The following is a 24965-nucleotide window of genomic DNA, read 5'->3' on the forward strand; positions in this document are numbered from 1 at the left end:
GTATAAGAAAAATAAATGAATGCTTTGTAAGTAACTGAGTATCTTTAAGTATTGTTCCAGCTTCTTTGGTGGAGAAGGTGATTCTCTTGATAGTGGAATTTAAACCCTTATCTCCTGTCTGTGACTTTGGACATTCTAGTTGGCAGCAAATGGGAAATTTCAGAGTAAATAGCTACAAGCAAGCAAATACTACAGATGAATTCAGTTGCTGCTGCAGTTCTTCTGTGTAAAAGCTTCTGAGATATGATTAAAGTTGAAGCCTAAATGTAGATAAAACAAATAGGGCTAAGCTAAGTCAAAAAGGAAAAGCAGAAGAGGTTTATTTACTTTTAGGGAATGAGATTACTGTTTAAATTGCTTTTCATCTCATTATGGGACTGTTATGTCTGTTACCTCGCCTTCTGACATTAAATTACTATATACCACAGTTTCCATTTATGACTTTTTGAGGGAGACATTTAAGACTTTTCCTAAGAGGGCTTATATTCATTTTTCTACTACACAAAAAGATTGAAATTCTATTTGAAAATAATAGTAGGTAAATTTATCTGAATAATGATTAATTATGATAATATGGTCACAGTGATTGCTACCTTCAATGTAAGAAGTCTTTCATATGTTACAGATCTCCAGATTAAATAGCTTGGAACATTCTGATCTGGCATTGGCATGATGTTTTGAAAGTAAATTTGTTACCAAGATGGTGGCAGTTTTCTTTGGGGCCAAGTTCTGCGGTCACTATTTATTCTGAGGTGCATTGTTTTCAGTCAAAGTTTTCTAAAATAAATAAAATAATAAAATACTGCAACTGTACAAAGTTTATTCCCAATTAAAACAGCCAAATCCCTGCAAGCAAATGTGTTAAAGAGCCCTTCTTGCTCACAGATGAAAGTTTTTTGTAATCTAAGTGAGCTAATGTTTATACGTAGATGATAACAATTAAACTGACCTTTTTTTTTTGTCTAGTTCATGACAGTGAACTGTGCAGCTTAAGCACTTATTAAGCTCTTTGTAAGTGATATGACAGGATTCTGTCACAAGAGTTTGACGCATGAAAGTAAATTAATGTTTATACCAGCTGAAACCATTCCTGGTTTCTTGATGAGTACTTCAGCACAGCAGACAGCTTACTTTTCATATAAATAAAAATACATATCAAAGATAGAACCTTCAAAATATTCTGACAAATCCACCGGTTGTAGCAGAATGTCGTGTGAAGGCACTGAGCTGAATTCTGACATTATAGCCTAGATTTATAAAAAATAAATAAATCTGGAAAGCAGCAGCTTCTGTCTTTCTGTAGTTTCTTTTCCTTTGGATGTAGTCATAGATAATAATTTCATAACCAAATGATTGTCCATTAGTAAAGCTGAGGGAAACAGGAGAATTCTGAGACAATAGCAAATTAGTTAATAACCTCTACAAAATCTGTATTAAATGTCTAATGACTTAAACACTTTCTACTTATAAGAAACAGAGCGTAGATCTACTTGACTTAAGATAGGAAATTAAAAGAAAAAAAGGTTGAGGAGAGGAGGAAATCTCTACGTTAATATGACCTCATTTTAATGCACCCACTTTCATCTTCAATTTCTAAACCACAATAAGTCGCAAATGTTTCCCACTTCACAACAGGAGCTTGGGAATGAGAAACATTGATTTCTACCTCACATGTGTTTAACATGATCAAAGAAAACTCCTGGTGAATGTTGTCATGGTATATTTAGGGGCTAGATGAAAAAAAATCACGTATCATTTTTGGAAGAAGAGTTGTTTTGTTTTTTTCTTTAAATTTAACAATACTTGCAATTATGATATCTGATGAGTATTTCTTTGGGTGTATGCAATCTATATTTTCAGGATTGACCATATCAGATGAGATGGAATAGGTTTTCTTTTACATGTAGCCCCGGGTACTGAGCTGAGTAGATATGACATCTAATTGAAAAGAACAGCTACGTGGCTGAGAGTAATGGAGATTAATTAGTATTGTGTAATTGATAGAGAATTGTTTGTGATAAATTTTGCAGGTATTTTGTATACAATGATGGCATGAGAGACTGCATTATAATTGTCATGGGGTTCAAGGATGTCCCAGTTTATGTTTTCTCGCAATTGCTCTTTTCCTCCCTAAACTGTTTTTTCTCCAGACCAGATGTTTCTTCCTGTACTTAGTTTTGGTAAATGGTTTAAATATTGTCATCAAATTCTGTCGATGTGTAAGTAGGTTTAATGCTGTTTGCAGTAATTTTTTTTCCCTGTGCCACATCAGGGCTGCAATTGGCTGGCCAAACAGGATTTGTTCAAGTCAGGATTTCGACCTGGAACAATAATGCAGCTTTAGCATCTGTCCTAACAAAATTCTATTTAATATCCTTAAGTTATTCTCTTATGTCAGTTCTGATTATGTTACAAGTACTGTACAGTTGGAAGAACTGACACAATGACAATAGGCTATATTCATGAAGTATTAGCATTTTTCTGTAATTAGTTCAATTAGTTCAATTTTAATTTATTTATTTATTTATTTTGGAGGGGAGAAATTGCATTTATAGGATGACTGCAGCAATATTAGTAAAAGGCAGGAAGCTATATCATTGCTAATCAATCGAGAGAGCTCTGTCTCTTACAGATGTCAATACACAGTTAAGTGCTAAAATAATTGTAGTGTAGGCTTTCTCATAATTACTGTTGTTCACTTGGTATGTTGTGCAAAAAAAAAAAAAAAAAAGGGAAAGAAAAGAGGAATTTGCTTTGCTGTCAGCAGCCGCAAATCTCTAAGGAGAACGAAAGAAGATAGCAGAAGGCTGATAGTCATCCATCATTCCTGACAATTTCACAGCCTAGAATAACTTGACAGAGACCCAGAACAAAATGTTGTTGAGAATTGAATGCTGCTAAGCTGAGTGAATTGACTTTCTGATGTCAAAGCAGGACCTGCTTGAAGTGGCTGATGATTTTCCTTTTCTGATTTCAGAAACACTGATGCTTAAACTGCTTTGTGAATGCTCTCAGCAGATTTAAAAACCAGGGAACTGTTTTAAAACTTTCTCTCCAGATATTTGTAAGGGCTTTGTACAATAATATAAGTCAGGAAATGTGTGAATTTGGTTGCACTTACTAGGAAAGAGATTTGAACTTTACATCCTCTGCTCTAGACAGTTTGAAGCAAGCATAAGGAATCAGAATTTTTCAGAACGTGTCTTGAAACAAGAAATGTTTCAGTGACCTGGCTCACGTCTCTCCCATTGCCTTTGGGGCTGCATAGCCACTCTGCCACGAGCCTTGGGAAGGCAAGGACTGTCACAGGTTCTTACTGGGCAAAATCTTCTTCTGCAAAAAAAGGGAATGAATTGACTGTCTTTGAATGCCCATTCTATTCTTCTTCTTATTATTATTTTAATTTAAAACGTTTTTGCTTTGAGTTTAGAATTAGGTACAAAATCTCTGCATTAGAACATCAGAATAAGTTGTGACACAGCTCCCATTTAAGTAGCATTTGTTTATAAAGGAGATCATTTTCCAGCTATTTATTTAGGAAAAAAAAAGTGATTGAAAGTTTTCCTAAATTATGATGATTAGACATTTATTTACTAAGAAATAATGCCAGTTTTATCTAGTATTGAAAGACTAACCTTCTAAATTGCTCACAACCATTAAAAAGTACAAAAAACACAAAGTGCAGGGTTTTAGTGGAAAGAGCTTTCATTTTATAAAATCCATGTTAGATCCTAGTAGTATAAAAAGACATGTAATGTAAATAGGATGCGTAGGCTAAGCACACCAGCACTGATCAATAATGCATAAGACTTAGCAGGTTTTGTTGTAAACCTAACTGTACAGGTTTAGTCAGAATGGAGCCTGTTGCTTTGCACACAGACATTTGAAGACTAAGAACAGGGAATTTCATTAGACTGGAAAATCCTCTGCAGCCACTCCCCATTCTCTTTGAATATTTTTCAGATATGCTCTCACATATCTGTTGTCTGTGTTGTTTGTTTCCTTTGATTAATGGATGTATTACTAGTACAGTACTTCATTGCTAATTTAACTCCACTATAAATTGGCGTAAGGAACAGACATCTTCAAAGTGCTCTGCTTCCTAGTAATGATGTTATATCAACTGTCTTTATTCTCATGTAGGATAAAAGGTTACAGAACCAAACCTACTAGTCTACAAAATTTTATCTTTGTTTCCAGTTTTCTTACAAATATAACTGACAGTTCCTATTAGACTGAGGCATGTATCTAGTGTTTTATGACTTCTTGCATCCTTAAAGCAGCACCAAGAGATATTAACCAGGAAATTAGTGAGCCAGTTTTGCTGTGTCTTGATGCTAAAACTAACACAAAAACAAAAAACCAAAATATTATGTACCATAGTGCTGTCACATCCTTCTTTATTTCTTCTTCTTTCCCTTCCCTTTATCACGAGAAAGAAAAAAAAAACCCTAAATAGCTGTCGTTGTCACATTCTAATCTGAATTTACTTCTCCAACTGATATAAAATGTTTTATATCTCTCTAATTTATGCAGTTATTTTCTAAAATATCATATATGAGAGCTTTGCTGAAGACAATTTTCTGTATCCCATTTAATGACAGTTATATCACAACCAGGTTATATGCATTTCTGTGATGTAGGATCTTTTTCTCAGGGTCTAAATATTTAAAAGAATGAAAATATGTAAAATTTTGTATGGCTTTCCAAAAAGAATATTTGAAATGTTATGAATTCACTATTTTATATTTTTGTTTGCAGATTAGTTTCCAAAAATGCTTTTTAAGTAATCAGAGATTGTCATCTATCTGACAAAGACATTGTTTCAGGTCTTCATCATTGCGTGATGTTTGCATTTGGTGTACACTGCTTCAGTAATTCACTTCTGGGAGTAAAAGTTGCTTTTGAGGTTCAGGCACACTGCAGGATGCCAAAAAGGCATCAGATTCTCGTGTATTTAAAGCTTTTGGGCCATCAAGAGATCAAAAGCTGCCAGAATCAAACCTGAGATCTGCCATTATAAATAAGACACCGACATTTTTTCTTGAGAGAAGTTGTCCTTGAGGTGAAAGAAGCAAAGAGAAATGAGTTGCCCAGTTGTTTCTTCCATAAGGGAAATCTGTGTGTAAAATAGCTTATTTATTTGAGAAACTTTGTGCAACACATCAAGGTCTGCAATGAGGCATTCTGATGTTGAAATGGTCATTTTAGCTCACTTAAACATCTACCAAGATGAAAATATATCTTAAAATCCAGTTATCATCAATACCAAATTCTTGGTACAACAGCTGCTCTTGTTTTGAACCACAATTTACTCTTACAATCTTGCATTTATACATGGAAATTTAAGAAATTGAAATAAAATGTGTTTTAATAGATGTTGAAACAGCTTTTTTAAATTTACCAGACCATTTCTGACTGTATATATGTATATAATCCAGACTGTTTATCTGAATTACATTTAATGAAGATAGAAATGGCTGTCATTAGAAAACCTACACCTTAAATTATGTAAGACTTCTTAACAGAAGTGAGCAGCTAATTCGACACATTTACCATTGGTTATATTTATAAAAAGATGCTCTTCCTTTCCCCCATTTCTTGGTAATGTGATTAAAACCCTGAAACTCCTTATAGACATCTTCATATATGTTTCTGTCTGAATGTTTTTGGATTTTTCTGCTTGTTTGCAGTTGGGGTGGACATAATGCAAAACTACGATAGCTATCACCTTAAAACTTAGCAAGAAGATCATCCAAGCAAGTGTCTATAACCATGTTTTTTCAAGACGATCTATAAGAATTGTTCAATAAAGATGCTCCTTATATGTATAATTCTCCTTTATCTTTATTGATTTGTTCATATTTTTAATAGGTTTTAGAATTGTCAGTGTTCCAGTAAAATATCATGTAATCTTGTTTATGGTTAGGGTAATAGAGTTACAAATTTGGACAAAATTGTAATCTATCTAAGTTGTGTTTCTTTTTCCCTACAGTCACTTTTCCCAGTCAATTATTTAAGAAAAAAAGCATTTCTAAACATGAGCCATGGTACACAACGTGAGAAAAGGAGTTGCTCTCTCCGAAAGAAGGTATCTGCCCTACCTTTTTAGGAGGACAGTGTTTAGTAGTGGGCTATGTTTGACCCCATAGTCAATTTTTTGTCAGTGTTTCATAGATGTTGCCATGGTAGAGACAAATAAGCCCACAGTTACTATTAAACTGCCTTTATACATGGGGACAACAAAACCTTCTTGATGGGAAAGGATTGCTTATCTGTGGATATTGATCTGAACTTATGGTGTGCACAGGTTCTGCATATTGGGCTGAATTGTCATCTGAAGAAAGAAGATGCCCACTTTAGGGAGTCTTTGCACCAAAATTTGCACTCAGTGCTATTACAGTGAATGAATGACTCAGCTTTCCCACGCTGGGATCACAGCAGCTGGGGAGAGAACACGGTGTTCAGATTGCTTTGATTTATGCTGAGGAAATCCCTAATGATCCAGAACTAGGGCAGAGCTAAGCCGAATATTTTACCCTCTTGAGACACTCTGCATACTCTTCTTGCAGCTGACACCCCAAATCTGAATCAACATTTTATTTCTCGTAGTCATATTTACAGCTTAAATCTTCATTCCTTGCATATTTAAAATTCCTGTTGACATCAGTGTCAATCGTGTAAGGAGCACAGAAAAGAGTTTTCCTACGTGATGCCTATTTGTGTTTTGCTGGGAGACCACTTGCCCAATTTTGTGAGAAACTCCTTGTTATTTTTGCAGCTTGTGTTAGTATTCATTGTCATAATCTCCTACTCATGCCACCGCATAAATTTCTTCTTTTTCTTGCCTCCTTTCTGATAAATGGATTTCTTTCTCTCCCCGTGCATGGCCATGAAAGTGGTCTTGTGAATTTTTGACTTTGTGTTGGTTAGTTATAGGCTGGCTCTTGATGCAAAATTTGACATACAAAAACTATACATTAGAAGTGAAACTAAAAGGAGGCTTGTCATATGCATTTCACTAAAACAAAACAAAAATACGTGTAAACTGCATCAGTGTTTCAAGATGATGTGGTTGGAGTTTCAACCATACTCTGGAAAACTGAGGATGATCAGCTGCGGTTACTTCACGAGGGAATTAGGGAATGTCTCAGATCTCTGCTTACAAATTTTTGCTAATCTGATGCTGATAATCGGTGTCTTCTGCTGTTGTGATTTTCAATTGCATGAAAATATTGAAGGAATTGTATTTGAATATGGTTTCCGAAACCACTCCTCTAAGTCTTTTTAACAGACCAAGCTTGAATAACACAAAGTCCAAAAGGTCTTCCTCAGCATTAGGACTAATGTTGAGATGTTGTATTAAAATACTTGGTTGTGAAGAAATGTTCTAGCATTTCCTCAGAAGGGATTTCAGCAATTTTAATATTCCACCAAATGAGCATATTGATAAATGTGGAATTGACCTGTTAACATGCACAGAGCATTTGTGGTGGCCTCAAAGCTGTGCAATTGCTGACTTGTAGAAGAATAAGCAGCCATTTCCAGGTAATGCTTTCTCTACCAAGAGGACACTTTGAAACAGATCTCTATACTAGCTTTTGGAAGTGAACTGAAGTAAAATCTAATCCATAAAATATTTAAAGGGACTTTGCTCAAATATAATGCAACTTCTTATAAGACGTTCAGTACTGTTCCATGTTTATCTTCTTTTGGAGGCTCATTTTTGGTGGAAAATTACCAGAAGTTGTGCTCAGTCTTGCTCAGTATCTACTCAATGTTTCTGATAATACAATAGTTTGAGCAAAGTACTTCAAAGTCAATAAAGATGAATGATCAACTCTCAAATTCCTCTTATTCACACAGCATTTCAGATTGTTCTACATAAATTACCAAAACAATATTACTTTTACAGTTGATCTTCTACAGTAATAAAGATGTCCCCGAATCCCAAAGCTGCAGAAGTGTCGCTTCCAATATACAGTGATCAGTTGCTAAGCATAAATGCAGACTATGGGATCTTGGTAAATTCAGCATTTTTCCCCATATTTCTAGACTGTCTTCAAACCTGAATCAGAAATCCACCCCTTCTTCAGAAAGGAACTGTGAGTGTTTACTTAACTTGAAGCCTCTGGGAGCACTAAAAAGTGTGGCTAAATAGATATGTTTGGGAGCTTTTTTGGATATGAATATCCTTTCATTCATATTTAAAGCTGAGCCAGGATAAGATGTAAGCTATACCAATGACATTTAAAAGAAAAAAAAAAGGACCTAACTGCAGGACTGCTGCTATGCTGCGTGCCTGAATACTGATATTCGTTGTCGTTTTTTTCCTTTCTGAATATGGAGTTAGTGCGTGGTTGGAATGACACTTGTGTTATACAACTGCAGCACAGGTCATGTTGCTTTAGGACACTGAACTCTCCTCTTTAATCCTCCAGTTTCTTTTGTTTAGCTCATGACATTGCACTGCCAAAATACATTTTTTACAGGCTGTAAATCACCTTTACAAGTGGACAGAGATCATCATTTGAATCTAACATTCAGCATTTCAGCTTTAGAACAGGATTTTCAACGCCAGGAGGATGTTTCAGATATTCCCTTCCTGTTATGGTTAGTTAGGTTCTTATTCTGAATTCTTATTCTAAATGTCAAATAGACAGGTACATGAAAATAGCAGGAATTAGATCAGATTTCCTTCTACTTACCTCTGTACAAAACGTTGAATAGTCTGTTATTACAAAACCTGAACACTTGGGGAGGAATTTAAGTAGTGAAAATTGAAAACACAAGAAATCGTGCTGGAGTACTTTAGAAATAACTTAGAAATCAATTTTTCAAATCAGTATAACAAACTTGTAGTTGTCAATGCAGAGTCCAATGTACACTAACGTATCAATTATGTTTCTTTATAGAAATAGGTGAATTGTTTAACTGCTGAAATATTAAAAAAGGATTTGATTGTAAGTCAACAACCTGTAAGAGCAAGAATTGTTAATTTTATAGAAGAAGAGGTTATGTGCCATAAAAGTATTCCTTTATTTTATGAAAATAATGATGTATGGTTTATATTTTCCACAAAAAACTGAGTGGTACTGAATGGTTTTCCAGTGACACTGTAGCTTCTTTGGGATCTAAGGATCCCATTACCGTTCTGTCTCCATATAGGGGAAGCAGAATATGAACAAATCTCTATTCCATTACTGTTCACAACTATGTATGGCAGAACAGAGAAGATTCAAAGGTTTTATTGTAATAACAGTCAGAATACTTGAATTAAGAAGAAGAGAAAACCAAGGACCTCTATGACTGACCTGGACACGAAGCCCATCTGTGCTTGTTTTCTGGTGCCATAGGGTGGTTTTATAAGTTTGCAAGGCTAGGATCCTACTAACCTAACCACTACCGCTGGCAGCAGTAATGCTTGTCTGTTTACAGCAAAATGACTTCGCTTTTGCAATGCTTCAGAGAATACTGAAGCAAATATATTGGTGCTGGTTTTGAGCTCTTCTATATACTGTGCCTTTCAGCTTTCTATGCTTTGTAATATCCTTCTTTCTACCACACGTTTTTTCCACAAGCTTCAGACAAACAATTGTTTTTTTAAACAAACAATAGCTTTAATGCCAGCTGCAAAAAAACAAGTAAACAATTGCTGGAAAAACTTCATCCAAATCTCTCTCCTAACAGGGATTTCTGTATCTTCCTTTTGCTTATTGCAATCACACATGAAAAGGCATTTGCTTTCTCACCGTCCAGCTTGAGTATCAGATGGATTACTGCCTTTGTGTTTGAATACTATTTAAATTGCGATTATTATTGTCTGTGTTTTCACAAGTTGAACAAAATCTTGATCCACACAAATATTACTGCTTCTCTGTCATTGCTAGTGCTACTTTCACCTACTGTCTTGCAGCATTTTAGTGAGTGACAGTTGTCAGCACTCCACCTGTATGCTTTAAGCCTGAGTAGTTACGGATGAGCAACAGTTATCCATCACAAATGGCTAACTTGTTGATGAACGAATCTCTTGTTAGTAAAAGTAGCTTTGATTCTTGATCATAGGCTGACTTCTTGATGGGCTTCAAGCACTTCTTGAAGGGCTTAGAAAAGTATAAAAGTTGACTTAGAAGAGAAGAAAGGACTGGTGAGGAGGATGCTCCCACAGGTCAGTACTTGCCACTTCATTCTCTGGTCTTTAGTAGCACATTTTATGCCTGTGCTCATGGGCTTTTATTATTTTGACAGTGGTTTCCAGTAACCATGGCACAGGGTCTATTTCTGGTCCTTTTCACTTTTTCCAGACTGGTCTCATTGTTTTGAAGCCTCCTGTGAGCTCTATCCTGTGGACAGTATTTGGGTCAGAAAACATTTTATTATTATTTTTTATGACAAAGAATCAGTATTATTATTTTGAATCATATGAAACTTTGCAGCATTTCATCAGTGGCTAAAAAATTCTATTAGGAAAACTGGAGTCTTTTCAGCTGCTTCCTCTTGAGGGATGTAAGATATCAGCAAATTTTGCAAATGTGTTCCAGAACAGCCAGCTGTTACTACCCACCTGCAGCCATAATATTGATGGAAATGAGTATGGAGCCTAAACACACATAGCTTCTGTGATTATATGGAAGGAGTTTAATACATGACAATACTTCAAATGTCATCTGGCAACTTTTGCTACATGACATGGAATATATTAGGAAACAATTTAGCTAGCATAGAAGGTCTCACTGGATGACCACCCATTGTTTCTTTATTTAATATTTCAACTGATTCTGAAAACATTACCCAGGTATGCTGAGAAAATAAATGCCACGAGCAGGAGGGTTCATGCATCGAGTCAAAGGTCAGATAAAAGTTGCTCATGTATTCCTACAGAACTGCAATTAGCTAGTAATGTAACTTGGATTGATTGTCCAAAGTCTGTGCATAAATGAAAAGAGAAGAAACAGAAAATAAAAAAATCTTTTTCTTTTCTTCCAGAGCTGATTAAAAAATAAATAAATAAATAAATATTTTTTCCCCTACACCTCTGCTGATATTTTGCTAAAAAGAAGTGAAAATTTTGGCAAGAAGCTTTCAGCTTCAAATCTGTTTTCAATATGTCCGTAGTCTGATTATATGCCCTGTCAGGACTCTTAGTATTTTTTTTTTTTTTTTTTTTTTTTTTTTGAGGAATCAGCACAAAACAAATTATGCTTTCTGACAGAATTTCAAAAGTTTGGAGATTCTGGCCTAAGGAAGCAAGGACCCTGAGCTGATCTTTTATTTCACTGCCATCTTTCTAAAAAGACACTTTTGAGGTCTTGAAACTTCAGATTATTGATGGAAAGTAAAAAACATTACTAGAAAGCTGGCTTCTGTTGGTGGGAAAGGGTGCTCACCAACAAATTTGCTATTTTCCCAAGAATGGTTGAATGGAAAAACTGTGTGTCTTGGTGTTTAGGTCCAACAACACACAGATTAGTGGTCAGCCCACAGCATAATGCTATGGAATAGTGGCTCCTGCTGATTTGAAGAAGCAATTACACAAAATATTCTGTTAATGCTTGCTTGCAACACCACAGTAGTCTTTAGATATTGCGGATAATAATTGTGATGTAGTACTGTAGATGAGGAGACATATTGTTAGGCTGGTCTGCTTTAACAAGGCAAAAAGAGAAGTTTAACAAGGCAAAAAGAAGAAGAGTGCCAAAACAAGATGTTTCCCTTTGTCTTCCTTACCTGTGTGGGCAGAGTGTTCTCGATTATCCTTGCATTTCACAGCAATCTTTGGGACAAAACAATTGTTGGGAGGAAGTAAACGACCACTCCAAGGACTATCAATGGGCTGACAGGGGGCCATCATTGTGCTAGAAGGCTAGATGACATTGAAGATCGCCAAATGTGGCTGTGTATGCTGGGCAGTCACTGGGGGTGGGTAGGATAATGAATTCGGGAATGCAATGGATATGTAATACATGTGAAAAAAATAACCTGTTCACGAATGACAAACTGGTGGAGCATTCTTGGAGCGTTATTTCGATGCTATCCCAGTGCTGCCCATAAAAAAATACCTTGCTAACAGTAACAAAACTTTGCTGTTAAACTTCTACTTATTGATTTCTCACTGCTCAGATCCCTTTGAAAGCTTTGTGTTAGAAGGTGGCCTTCTGCACACTGTCCCCCTCCCCAGGCCCAGGTGAGCAAAATTAACATCAACAGTGAGATTCTGAGTGAGAATTGCTGCTGCACGCAGGTGTTGCAACTGTGGGTCTGCACTTAAGTGTTAATTTGAAGGCGATGAAAGAACTGACAGAAAGGACACTGAAATGGGGCGCAGGCCTAATTTGGTAATTTTTTCAAACTGTAAAGCTTGTCGTTAGCACCTCAGGCAGTGGCCTTTCAGTATCTACAAATGGGCCATAAGAAGGAAGGGGATGGGCTCTTTAGAAAGGTCTGTTGTGAGAGGACAAGGGGAAACGGTTTCAAACCAAAAAAGGCGAGAGTTAGAACGGATATAAGGAACGTGGTTTTTTGTGTTAAGGGTAGAGAGGTGCTGGAACAGGTCGCCAGCAGAGGTTGCGATGTGGACGTTGCATAGCAGTATACCTGATGTCTTACTACAGTAAAATCCTTTGAGTCTTATTTTCACGTTGCTCTCTGTAGCATCCTAGATATTAGCATTTCAGTCTTTTAAGTAGCAAAGTGAGGATCTCTGCTGAGGGAAAAAAATCCTATAATTCACAATCTGTGAGCCATTTGCTTTCGTAAGACTTCGTTACCTTACAAGGGCTCCACAATCTCACAAGTTAACAAGACACAGGTGCAACTGATTAGTGAGCCTGGTGGAGCCCAAGATAGTTGCTAACATCCTCTCTCAGTAGGTGAGTATTTATTTTCCCCTTCTGCGTGCCAGCAGGTTTTGAAAACTCTTTAACTGAAAAGACTAAATGCTATCAATATTTAGAACTTTTCAATCTGAAAGGATGTATAGAAAAGGGAGTATGACTTACTTTAAAACGTTAGCAGTCATGAATGATTTAAATTCTAAAAGGTTAGAGAAATGACCTTGGTAAGATTTCATTGGGGATTTTGCACAGAATGGGTGTTTGTATTATTTGTGATCTTCAGCATCTGTAGCAGTTGCAGGTAACAGTTTTTTCCTCTCTGTTTTGAAGTCCCTTCGGTCTAATTTATTTTTATATAGCCTTATATAAGGTGCTTTGTCATGAAAGATTCCAAAGACCTCCTGACACAAATATAAAAATGTAGTTCTTTTTGTGAGAAGGCAGCAGTCCCATGTTGCCAGTTTCTCACATTCAGAAATGGTGAGTCTAAAATCTCACAACTTGTGGGGTTGGCTTGAGAAGTTCATTTTTCTTTGCTTTGTGGTTTTTTGTTTTTTGTTTTTTTAAATAGAATGTTATTCTGAAGTAGATCTGAACTTAAAAAGGAGGAAAGCTTTCGTTTATAGAAGAGAAAGGAAAGATGCTATGGGAAAACAAAAACAAAAACAAACGAACAAAAAAAAAAAAAAAAAAAAAAAAGAGAAAGGAAAGGATATCTCAGCTGGCAAAATACTGCAGGTTTCAGGAATTCCCCAAATGCTGTAATATCTAAAGAATCAGCAGGAGAAGAAATGAAGCCATAGTATTTGGGCCTTCTGAATCTTTAACGCTTGTTCAGAGCACAAGAGTGCAGACTTAATTTCAGCAGATGCATTCCAGCATTGCTACTTTGTGCCCAGCTTGATTACCTTGTCTGGTTAGATGATGAAATTGCTCCTGTCTGCATTTGAATGCTTAGTCCTTGCGTAGTGAAGGCTGCATTATTCTTGTGGCATGAAGCATTGTCCATCGAATTGGCATTATGTTAGTAATACTACATAGATACAGTCCTTAATATTTAAAATGTGTCACATAAATACTAAGAAAGCCCTTCTTATTAGCAATCCTCTTTTGAGTTAGATATAACTTCTCATATCTGTAGCTATTTGACTGTGCCAGGTGTCTGCCTCAGGCTGGATTCTGTGGTGTTCTTTGGTTTGTTTTCTCCTTTTAATGTCAACCATAGCAACTCTGTTATTCCTGAGAATTTTGCTGGAGAAAATCACCCAAAATAAACCTGGTAGACTTCTTAAGGGCCTTAGTGTGACCTTCTCCTGGGAGAAGGCACTTAGCCGTTAGTGAAGGGGTGACTGATCTGCTGGAGATGTGCTTCAGTGTTGGTAGATTCAGATGGAAAACCTGCCACGATATGAGTGATTTTTATGATGAACTTTTAAGTTTTACCTTAAGGCTTACCTTGTGCTTACAGAAACGTGTTAGAATATGATGTAAAATATGGCCATCCATGCTTAATGACTTCAGCTCTGGTGCCAAACCACCCAAATGTGTGCTGCTCCCCTCCAAAACTAGCAGCTCCTTCCAGCCCCAGTCAGGAATCTGTGTTTCTGGTAATAATACCAATGGTACTACGTGCTTTAGCCATCTTTTCTGCCTGTGTTCAGAGTTTACCTCATTCATGTTTTAAAAAACAAACCATTAAAAAAGAACCATCCAAACAAAATAAACCCAGAGTGAACCTTAACACTTGACTATGCTTTGAATTCCTGAAACAATTTTGCAAAGGTTACCAGAAAAGCAGATTTTTATCAGTAAACTTTAAGGGCAAGACAGATCTATTATTTTTTCTATCTTAATGAATTTAACAGCGAGATACTTCCAACATGCTTAGCGCATGCATCATGGAAAGGGGACTTTGCTTTTTATTAAGTACCTGTGTGGTCTTGTGTTGTCCAGTATCTCCCACCCCTGGCAGTCCAAGAACCTAAGACTGCAGCAGATGCCTTCCTCCCTGCTGTGAAACCCCAGTGTACCCTGATGTGTGCCCCAAAGTGGTTCAGTTGTGCTTGCTGGTATTCTGAGAGGCTTTTCTGCATTGTGCCTCTTCCACCAACCCAGAAGTTGCAGCCATTTGTCAGAATGACGCAGTAGATTGAAAATATGCTATACCAAAAACAATCATATGTGATTTCACTTCAGTTACAAGTTAGAATATTGCTTCTTTTAGTGGTATTTATACCTTCCGAAGTGAATACAAGGAAGTGTCTGTTGTGAAATTTCTCTGCTGTTTTTCTCTGAATTGATGCTCTGGAGAGTAGAGCAATTCCTAGGGAATTTGTAAGTACATTTCATCTAGTTTTATTTTCTTGACTTTGCACTTTTCTTTAAAAATTGGGTGGTTTCTCATTTTTTGAGCTTCTAAATTATATTGCTCATTAAATGCCTCCTGTTGTATGTCTATAATTCATAAAATATATAGTGATAATTTTCTTAGAAGAGAGTGCTTCAGTGTGCGTAGCATATATCTAGTGTTGTTGCCCTGTGTTTTACAACTGGTATATTATAGAACAAGCAAGAATTAAAAAAAATGAAACTAGTTATGTTCAGAAAATTATGCTTGCTGTATCAGAAGCTGTTGTTGTAGTGCTCAGTTCAGAGAAGTTTGCATACCTTATTGAGTGAGCTGCATATTTTTCTGGCTGAGGTGTGTACACTGTAGTCATTACGTTCTTGCACACTTCACTGACTGAGCTGCATGGGCTACTTCAACTATCACCAGGAATACTTGACTGAGTTCTGCTGCTTATTTGAGCGCTTCGGTTTGTGTGCTTTATTACTTCAGCGGTGTATGTTGATAAAGTTCTGTTCTGTGCCGTTAAATTTTCATTCTGCCAATCTAACTGTATGCCGTGCTGAGAGAGCTGCATGCATTGCTAACTGCGTACTCTGCGGTGAACACGAGTGGCTGAAATGTTATAATCTGCAGTGCTTTGTTAAATGAGCTGCATATTTTTGTTTTTGTATACGTTGCTTACCCAGTTGTGTACATTTGCCCTGCTCATTATACAAAATAAGCCTGATTGGAATAAGAACATTGTCTACCAGCTGTCTGCTCTGAGTCAGCCCGTAACAAAATTAGCAACTTTCTCTTTCCAACAGTGACATGATTGCATCCAAAGTTTAAGGCAATTGGTTTGGAGATCTTGTTTGCTTCATTCACTCTGTGCAAACATGGAGATTGACAAACCAATTTGTAGCAACTTAATTTGTTTTCACAAATATGAAAGAAGTTGAGTAACAGAGGAAAAACTCAGCACTGTAGTATAGGAAGATGCTTTCATGTAGGTTATGAAATGCATGCACGTGTGTGTGTATATATATATATAAACAATATATATATATATATATATATATATAAACCTACCTAAATATAATTATCTAACTTAAAGCCTCATGTTGTAAGTGTAGGACAGAAAATAACTGGAGATCTCTTAAGATAGACATTTCATCAAAGAAGCAACATCCTCAGTGCTGAAAATTACAAATATAAAGTTATATGAACTCTGTACTTCCACTAAGAGTTTATTTTTATAACTTATCTCATGGCTGTTACAAAAAACTCAAAATACTGCTAAATACCTGTAAACTCATGTACATAGATATGAAGCTTGCACATTAACATTGATACAAAACTGAATTAGCAGCTCTAAGAAAGTGGTGTTTTTTTTTTAACTAGCTAACTTTGAGCCGTTTCCAGTAAAATCCACAGATTATTCTTAAATTTTGACTAATTTGCAGAGTTTGCATACGTAGCAGCTTGTGCTTCCATTTATGAAATCTTCAATGCTACCACGCTTCTAAAAACCTTCTTTTTCTTGAGTACAGAGATGCTTAATTAGAACTATATGTGTGTAGTTTGCCTGGATTCTTACCTGCCCCACATGCAAATGTAACTGTACCTGGATCCTGTTGTCAGTGTTCCACTGCTGATTGCTTTCACTTTAATGTTATAATTCACTGTGTTCTGAACAGACTGCCTGGAAGGTCCGTGTTTGTTTTTGTGAAATTTTACATATGAAAGCTTAATTGATCTTATTGCTTCAGTCAGAATTGCTAGATTTCAAGCAGTGGCCACTTTTTTCTCAGCCTTCTTATGAACCATTCTTTAACAATGTAAATATTATAATAGTTCACTGTAAAAATATATTTGTGAATATCTCAGGGCAAATATAATTTTTAGCAGTCTTCGCTGACACCCGCGGAAAATAAATGTAGAGAGAGAAATACAAATGAAATGCAGTAGTATATCCTGGAACATCATATCAAAATTAATTTAGTGTTCATGTTTCAGTTTTTCTATGTACACTAATGTTGCATATCAGAGGCATGAGAAACCAGCTATATTGGATTTAATATCTGTAAGGTTAATGTAATACATGAAATGAGCTTGGTCTACTCCAGACTTTCTTAACAGAAACAGGATAAGTAATTCTGCATGAAGTGATTTACAGCAGACAGATGGTAGGGAAGAAGGTTTTGTCTTTTTTCTTTCCTCTGCATGAATTTACTTTTGGTATCAGTCCATTACCAGTGAAGATCTAGACTTTTCTCTTCCTTTGAACCGTTAAACGCCAGCTGTAGTCTCCCCAAGCTATCAGTGTATACTAAGATGAGAATTGGGCTCTCATCACTACCATATTCAAACCAGTGATGGCTATGTGCAATTTCTGATGTATAAGTGTTCTGTGTAGTTTTTACAGAAGAGAATTCTTTCTTTTGTCAGACAAAATGAAGAGAAATAATCTTCTCTTAGGGGGAAAAGAATCAGAAGTTTTTATTTTTCCTGTTGCTGTGTAGAAATAAGAATCTTTAAGTGATGAAGCAGTTGAAAGGTTTTTGTGAGATCAGTTTCCCTGTCTGCCTACTTTCCACTAAGATCTTCAACAGATAAACTGGACTTGCTTTTCTGTTTTTGAATCTGAGTAACCTATTTGTTTGTTTTAATAGGATTCCTACCAGAAAACCAAGTGTATTAAAGTTTACTTTCAAAGTACGTTACTGCTGCAAGATGTAAAATGTAGGCTATCAAAATACTAGGAATAGACTGTTATCTGAGATCTATGGAGACTAAAAGTACTTCAAAGCATAAGATACATATCCATTCTATATTTTCTGTATGTTTTTATGCAGCTGGTATATACGACAAATGTGTAGAGTATTTCATAATTTATAACTGAGATTTATTTCCTTTTTCTAGAGAGTAATTTTCAATGTCGTCAACTTCAGTAAAACAAAAAGCCTCTATAGAGATGGAATGGCTCCAATGGTGAAATCCACAAGCAGACAAAAATGGTGAGTTATCATTTCAAAGGCTTGCTTATTAGGAGAAAAAGTGTTTTACTTGGGATTCTTTTATAGTGAAGACCTTCTGGCTCAGGTGTAGCTTTTAGTAAGAGTAGGAATGAACTTGAATGTATGAGCAATGTTGTGAGAATAGGGTTCTCTTTGGTGCATGTGGTCTGGATGAATTCTAGAGGCCTCTTCCAGCTTTGCTGTGACGATGTTTTAGCGTCTTGTTCCAATAAGTGTGACTGAAGATACGTCTGTTTGAACACATCGAGCAGTGGGGGCTCTGGCTAAATTGCTGTTTGGTAATCTCCTCACCATCCAGCTGTGAGCATGGTCTCTGGCTCTGGTTTGGCTTGTTTAACATTGCACTCTCCCAAATGCTTGTAAATGCTATGAGGTAAACAGAATTTCTAAAAGGCTTTTTGGGTTTGGTTCCCTTGTTTTTGAGAAGTTGCAGTTAAGAGTATGAACTCTGCCCTCTGAGATGACTTCAATTCAATAAGCAATATTTGCTCTTTTATATATTGACGTAGATGCAGCTGAAAACACCAGAAGGTCAAACAACTTGGTCATAAGTTAGGCAGTATATACAACATGGAAAATCATGCAGATATGGAACACAAATAGATGGTGCATTTTTTTTTTTTTAGACCAACTGTAATGAAATGTCTGCTGTGAGTAATATGTAAATCTAATGAGTCTAAATGTATGCAAGACTCTCAAGAATTATATAATTTGCCTTTAGCAAGATTTATTTGAATATGGATAGTGAGGTTAGACCACAAGTGTACAGTAACATATTCTTGAAAGTCTTTATTGGTTAATTATTAATCTGTACGTAATCTTAGTCTTATATATACGTGTCTTCCTTAAATACTTGAACAATCAGAAAACTTGAGTTCACTGAGTCTTAACTTATGAGATCACTTCTTCTTTGTCTGACCAACAGGTAGGGCTATTTATATTTATTTTTTTAAATTAGATGGAAAGGTCAACTGGACAGAAAAAACCTGCCCTGGAAACAGGTAGCAGTTGGAGTCAATTTCAGCTCAATAGGTGTATGCAATAACATTGAAAATTAATTAAGAAAAAATCCATTGGGGTTTTTTTTTTTTTTTTTGGTAGCAAAAATCATGTTACTGTTTACTATTTAATTTCCAAAAAGCCTTTTTGGGGTATTTTGGGGAAACATCAGACTTACTTTAATCATATTTCAGAACCTTTTCTTTCTCTCACTGGAGTCTGGTATTTGCAGCTAAGTATATTTTGTGTTAAGTCTATATATAAATCAGATATTGCTTTCATACAAATTTTATGCCTTACTTTGGTTTCAAATTAAAGTGTAAATCTTACAAAACAATGCAAAATGGGGTTTTTCTAGAACATATAGGCTCCTTCACTATTTTTAAAACTGATTTCTCCTTCACTTCCCAGGAGATCTATTTATTTTTGTGTTTTATATTTTTAGGAGGATGTATTTTGCTCCTATGAAAGTGAGGAATTAATAGCATTGCCTGGAGCCATGCACAGTGTGCAATGCAGCTTCCTTTTACAGGGCTACAACCGTACTTTAATCCTGTTTCAGAAATTCTACCTCTAATTTCTTTCTTTAAAAAAGATAATTATTGCATTAAAATATCTTTTCTTTTTCTAATAGCCCAGGTGCGAAAACTTGCTGTACCTTGAAGGTGTGAATTAATTCATACCGTTATCAGGGCCCTCAGTGATATTGGGGTCTCCTCAGTATAATTGGCTTGATGTTATAGGAATTATATGTATACTTTTCAAGAGGGAAAACACATAGATTATTTTTGAATACATGCTTTCTATTAGACCTGCCTTTCACGTGGCTTGTGCCTCTTGCAATTGCTTCTTTATCTGTTTCCATGGTGTTCTAATGAAATCTGTAAATAAAATTTTCTGTTTCTCTACTGAAATGAAATAAGATTTCCATGCACATGCAGTGTACAGGTAGTTGTGGTGCTTGAACATGAGTAGGGCAACATTTGGCTTGCATTGATTTGGTCTTGTTTGATGCTTCTTATGAACTAATCTAGAAAGCAGCACTGAACTGAATTGTTTAATGCTGCTGAAGTACTGAGGTTTACATGAACGTCCCCAAGATTCAGAGTTGTTGAAGAGAAATACTTAGAACTCTTCACCTTGTACTAAAAATTAAACAAGCATAGTGATTTAGTAAATATAATGTAATTTGGTAGGAAAAGCAGATATTAATTACAGGAAGTTGAAGAAGCGCAACATATTAAAAAGAAATTAAAAAAATAAAACTACTAGAAGCCATGTTCTACAGATTTTCCATAGCTTCATCTCTGAACTCTCCTGTACTAAATATTTTAGGAACTCACCATTATTGTGCCTGCCTGTGGAGGCATGTGATACATACTGAAATTCTTCTAACTTCCTCTAGCCACACAGACAAAAGCAATGCTGTGTCATACACAACTATTCTGCCTTTTTAAATACAATCAGGTCTGAGTTTTATGATGGCAGTATCTACTATTTGTTTTGCATTGGAGCAGTGTTATGCCCTTCTGACTGAAATAAAAAATCCTGCTGTATTCAGGATAGAATTTGACCATATAGCTTGCAAAATCCTCTGTATCAAAAGCAGATTGGCCTCCAGAGACAGTGAATTTTAATGTTTGTTTCGAGTGTGGTTATGTGAACATGGCTCCGAGCTTTGCGTTGTTTTGCGAGTTTGATTCTTGACTCTGGAACAAATCATTGCCAAGTGCTCTTGAAGAAGAGTGTGTCAAACACAGATCAACATTTTTGACCTGTATTCTCTTGCCCTGTGGGGTAAAATCTTTAAATGCAGTCAGCATCAAGGTTTAGCTCAGTGTTAGTGATGTAAATGGGGTATATCACTGTCATCAAAGCACTCTGTGTGGACACAGATGTTCTGGTGTTGACATATTCTTCTCTTTTGAAGTAAGGCCAAACATTTCCAGTAATGAGCTACTTAAAAAGGGGAAGCAGTATGCTGAATGATAAGGAAAAACCAGATTTCATGGTAAAGAATAAGATTATTTTTTAAAAAGAAAACCAGAAAAATGATTTAAAAGATATGCATTTCCACCGTAAATGTTAATAGATTTACTGAATACTTTAAATAGATTTACTGAATTTACTATTCACAAGAAATAGAGGCAGAAAAATAGAAACAAGTTCTGTGTCTCTATTCTCATTTTCCTGGATGTTTTTTTTTTTTCTGTGGGCATGCTAGGTTGTTACTGAATAGTATAGGGTTGTGTCAGTTACATCAGTCAAATCTCACCACAGTGAATCACAGCTCATACATAGAAATGCAGTGCTGTCACACCGTGTTACATCAGTTACGTTTCAAGATGAAAATCAAGGCTTTATTTCAAGCCACTGGAATGGGCCGTGTATGGTCACTTAGCATTTCTGCTGACAATTATCTGCTAATCTGGAATTATTAAACTGAGATTTTGGGTAAATAGTGTTTTTTTTGTTTTGTTTTTTTGTTTTTTTTTTGTTCTTTTTCCTTGATAATGACTACCTCAAATATAGAGGATCGCTGTAACACACACCTGTTCTGTTTCGGTCTTTCTGATTTGTGGAGGTGAAGAGTTGAGGTCGAGGTGGGTTACTGTAAACTGCATTTTTGCTATGCTGATGCAATTTTTAGTGTAATCTCTCTTTTATGCTTCATTTTAGTGTGATCTGTTTTGGTTGTGGCTTCTTAATCATTTCAAACTGAAGTCTCTATTCTTAGGAGCTATTAAAATCTATCATGTGGGCATGGCTGTGGAAGACTGTTTAAGTACATATACCACATCATTATATTTATTCTATGAAGTTTTACAACTTTCTCAAAGTGAAATAGAAGGGTGACTTGTTAGAGAGGCAGCAGATTTTCCAAATGATGAAGTGAGCAAATATTCCCTTTGGGCAGAGAACAGCTATAACTCTTGATTATTCAATGTGAGCATTGCCTCATTGGGGACGTTAGTTTTTTTAAATTGTGCTAATCTTTTAAAAGTAACAACTGGCCACTCATCACCTTAGGTATTTCAGCAAGATCATGTGCAGAAGTCTAATTAGTATTTATAGAACAGCAGCTCATCCCAGTAGAATAGTAGTGGTAGCTGGCAAATATCTGGTTGACACCTGTTAAGTCTTCAGACATCTATTGTATTTTATTCTGCATTTTAAATGAGCAGAGAGCAGTAGGTGAAGTCCTCATAATTAAGGGACAAAGGATAATAAATAACATGGTTTTTGAGTGGATGAATGCAAGGTTAAAGGCTGCTCAGCACTTGTGATACTGCATTTCAGGAAATGTTTGTATGTAAGTAATAATGCTAGCTCAAATGCTATGTAGGCTACATCATACAAGAGAAGATTTATGTCTAGATTTAAATGTGTTTTGTTTATAATGTCAGATTTTAAACTGCTTCTTGGCAAAGCCGTCACTTTCTTTCCCGTCTTTTATCTCACTTAGCACTGATAGCTTTTAACTGGATAGCTGCCTTTGCCAGCAAGCACTCCGCTACCTCTGTTGCTATAACGTCTACTGTTACATTCTCATAACACATTGCTTCTAAAGTGTATTCCTTTTGCAATAAACCTGGAAATACAGAAAAAAATCTAGGTAATTAATTCAAATTTGAGAGTATATGCAACTTGGTAAATATTGTCATGATGAAGAATTTTGGTAGACATGGAGAACAGCAATGCAAGTTTTATGAACAATACTCCCATATGTTCCATTCATCAGAAGGGGACAAGACTGAGAAAATCTGCATTTTGAGTAGCTAAAACGTGTTGTTTCTTGCCAAGTTTCTTTAACATTTGTCTACAATGCAGTGTTACAATCACTACCATGTCTATCAGGCTGCATTATACATTCAGAGACTTCCAACAGCGTTTTTAGTATGTATTTATATATCTTTAGCCATAAGATAAGCTGTTTGTGGAATGAGCTGTCACTTGTGGTGGAACAGTTTGAGAATAAAGCACTAAATTTATATACAGCTTGCTAATCTGAAAGACTAGTAGTGCTTACTGTAAAATATATGGTGGACCAGGGTTATTGATAGTATCAACTTGAATTTAGGCAAAGAAGATGAACATGTTTTTATCATTACCTAGTTTTTTCTTTGGCCTATTTTACAACCTTGGCTATTCTCTGGAAGTTTGTGCCTTTACCAGTTTTATAATGCTGCTATTTTATTTTTTTGAGGGATCTGGTAAGAATGCTTTTGGAAATTCAGAAACATTTTCTCTGAAATACATGGATGTACATCAGTGCAGGTTTCAGCCAGATACGGACATGTCTGGTAAGAGCTGCTCCCTCTGCTGCAGCTCTGCATAGGGACACCGTACTGGTCTCTGGCCATGGTTAAAAGTCTTCTTTTAGAAAAGGAAGTCTGCTTCACCATAGATCCAAATCTGACTGGCTGTATAGGTGCAGCTGGAGGAGTGGAGCAAGGTGGTAGTAAATGTCTGACACAGTATTTAGGGAGTGAGGATTGCTGCTAGGAAAATACCTAGAAAGCTGTCTGTGGAACCATAGTCTCAAATTTAGTAACTTGTGGCTTTTCATTTGGAGAAAATAGGGAAAAGGACATGATCTTACTGAGCTTTTAGAATCCTGTATTAAACAATGAGCAAGAGTTTTGACTTGGTCTTAGTGAAGTTCTTTGAAGGAAAATAAGACATTTTAGGTAGTTCTGGGGAGTGTGTGTATATGAAAGTAAAACAGCTGCCTCCAATGTTGATTCCAGCATAAATCAGTGTTGGTGTGCATATTGTAAAATAACAAAACAGAGTGGTTGCGTCTGCAAAACCATAAAAACAAATGCTCCCTTCTCCAACGCAGCCAAAGTAGTTATTCCTGGGAATTTAAAGCAGGTTATATATCTCTTATCAGCAACAGCCTTTGGAAATAGATGAGAGGTGATCTTTTATGTATAAAACTATGAACTGCATCCTTAGGCTAATGTGTTTGTGTACATGAAATGGGAATAGATTATAGCAAGAAAGCAAGTTATGTTTTACTGACTGGATACTGTACTGGAAGTTTAAGATTCACAGAGTTATACTGGGGAAAGTTAATAGCAAAGAAATTGGATTAATATAAAAGCAAATGAAAATTAAGATTTGAAGGAAACGTAAGCAGCTCCAAATGGCTTCACAGTCATTATTTTAAAAACTGTGCTATTCTGTGTGTGTGTGTGTTTCCTCATCATTGTCTTACTGATTTCCTATATATAATTTTATTTAGATTACAGTGGAGCCCCAGTCAGGATGAAGGCTTATTGTATGTAGTGCCATGGAAACATATAAATAGACAATGCCTTTTTCCAGAGTTGTGAAAATTTTATGATTGATTTCAGTAAGAACAAACTTAGGCCAATACTGAGTGCTTCTGAAAATTCCGTCCTTAAAGATTTATTCCAAGCAGTAACTGTTTAAAAAATGGCATACTGCTTACATAAGAGTCTAAATATTTGATGGTTATAGTATTTACAACTAAAACACCAGAGGCTATGTGCTTTAATACCTCAATCTGTTTCCCATATACTCTGTCAACATGAGTTCCCTGCATTGATTGAGGGCACTCTGTGATCCCTAAGGTTGTATTCATGAAAGGTTACCCTTGGTACTACTTTATTCATGAAAGGTTTGAAGCATGTAGGAAACAAATGAGTCTGTTTCTACTAGGTACATTTTTGGTCTATGGTGAATAATTATTGGGGTGTTGGTGAGAAATTAGAAATCTTAAAGAGGTGATGC

At 35.9% G+C, this 24965-nt stretch overlaps 1 protein-coding gene across 2 annotated transcripts in view; it reads left to right on the forward strand.

Annotated features, from left to right (window-relative positions):
- The window catches only part of BEND5 (BEN domain containing 5), an 851759-nt gene that overhangs the window by 192947 nt on the left and 633847 nt on the right, over positions 1-24965 (forward strand). For both annotated transcript variants that reach the window (XM_048944758.1, XM_048944759.1), the window contains exon 4: positions 18088-18182. In XM_048944758.1, the coding sequence (XP_048800715.1) occupies positions 18088-18182 (95 nt within the window). The remainder of the gene's footprint in view (positions 1-18087; positions 18183-24965) is intronic.

The sequence above is a fragment of the Lagopus muta genome, chromosome 5 (assembly GCF_023343835.1).
Source record: "Lagopus muta isolate bLagMut1 chromosome 5, bLagMut1 primary, whole genome shotgun sequence".
Taxonomy (NCBI): Eukaryota; Metazoa; Chordata; class Aves; order Galliformes; family Phasianidae; genus Lagopus; species Lagopus muta.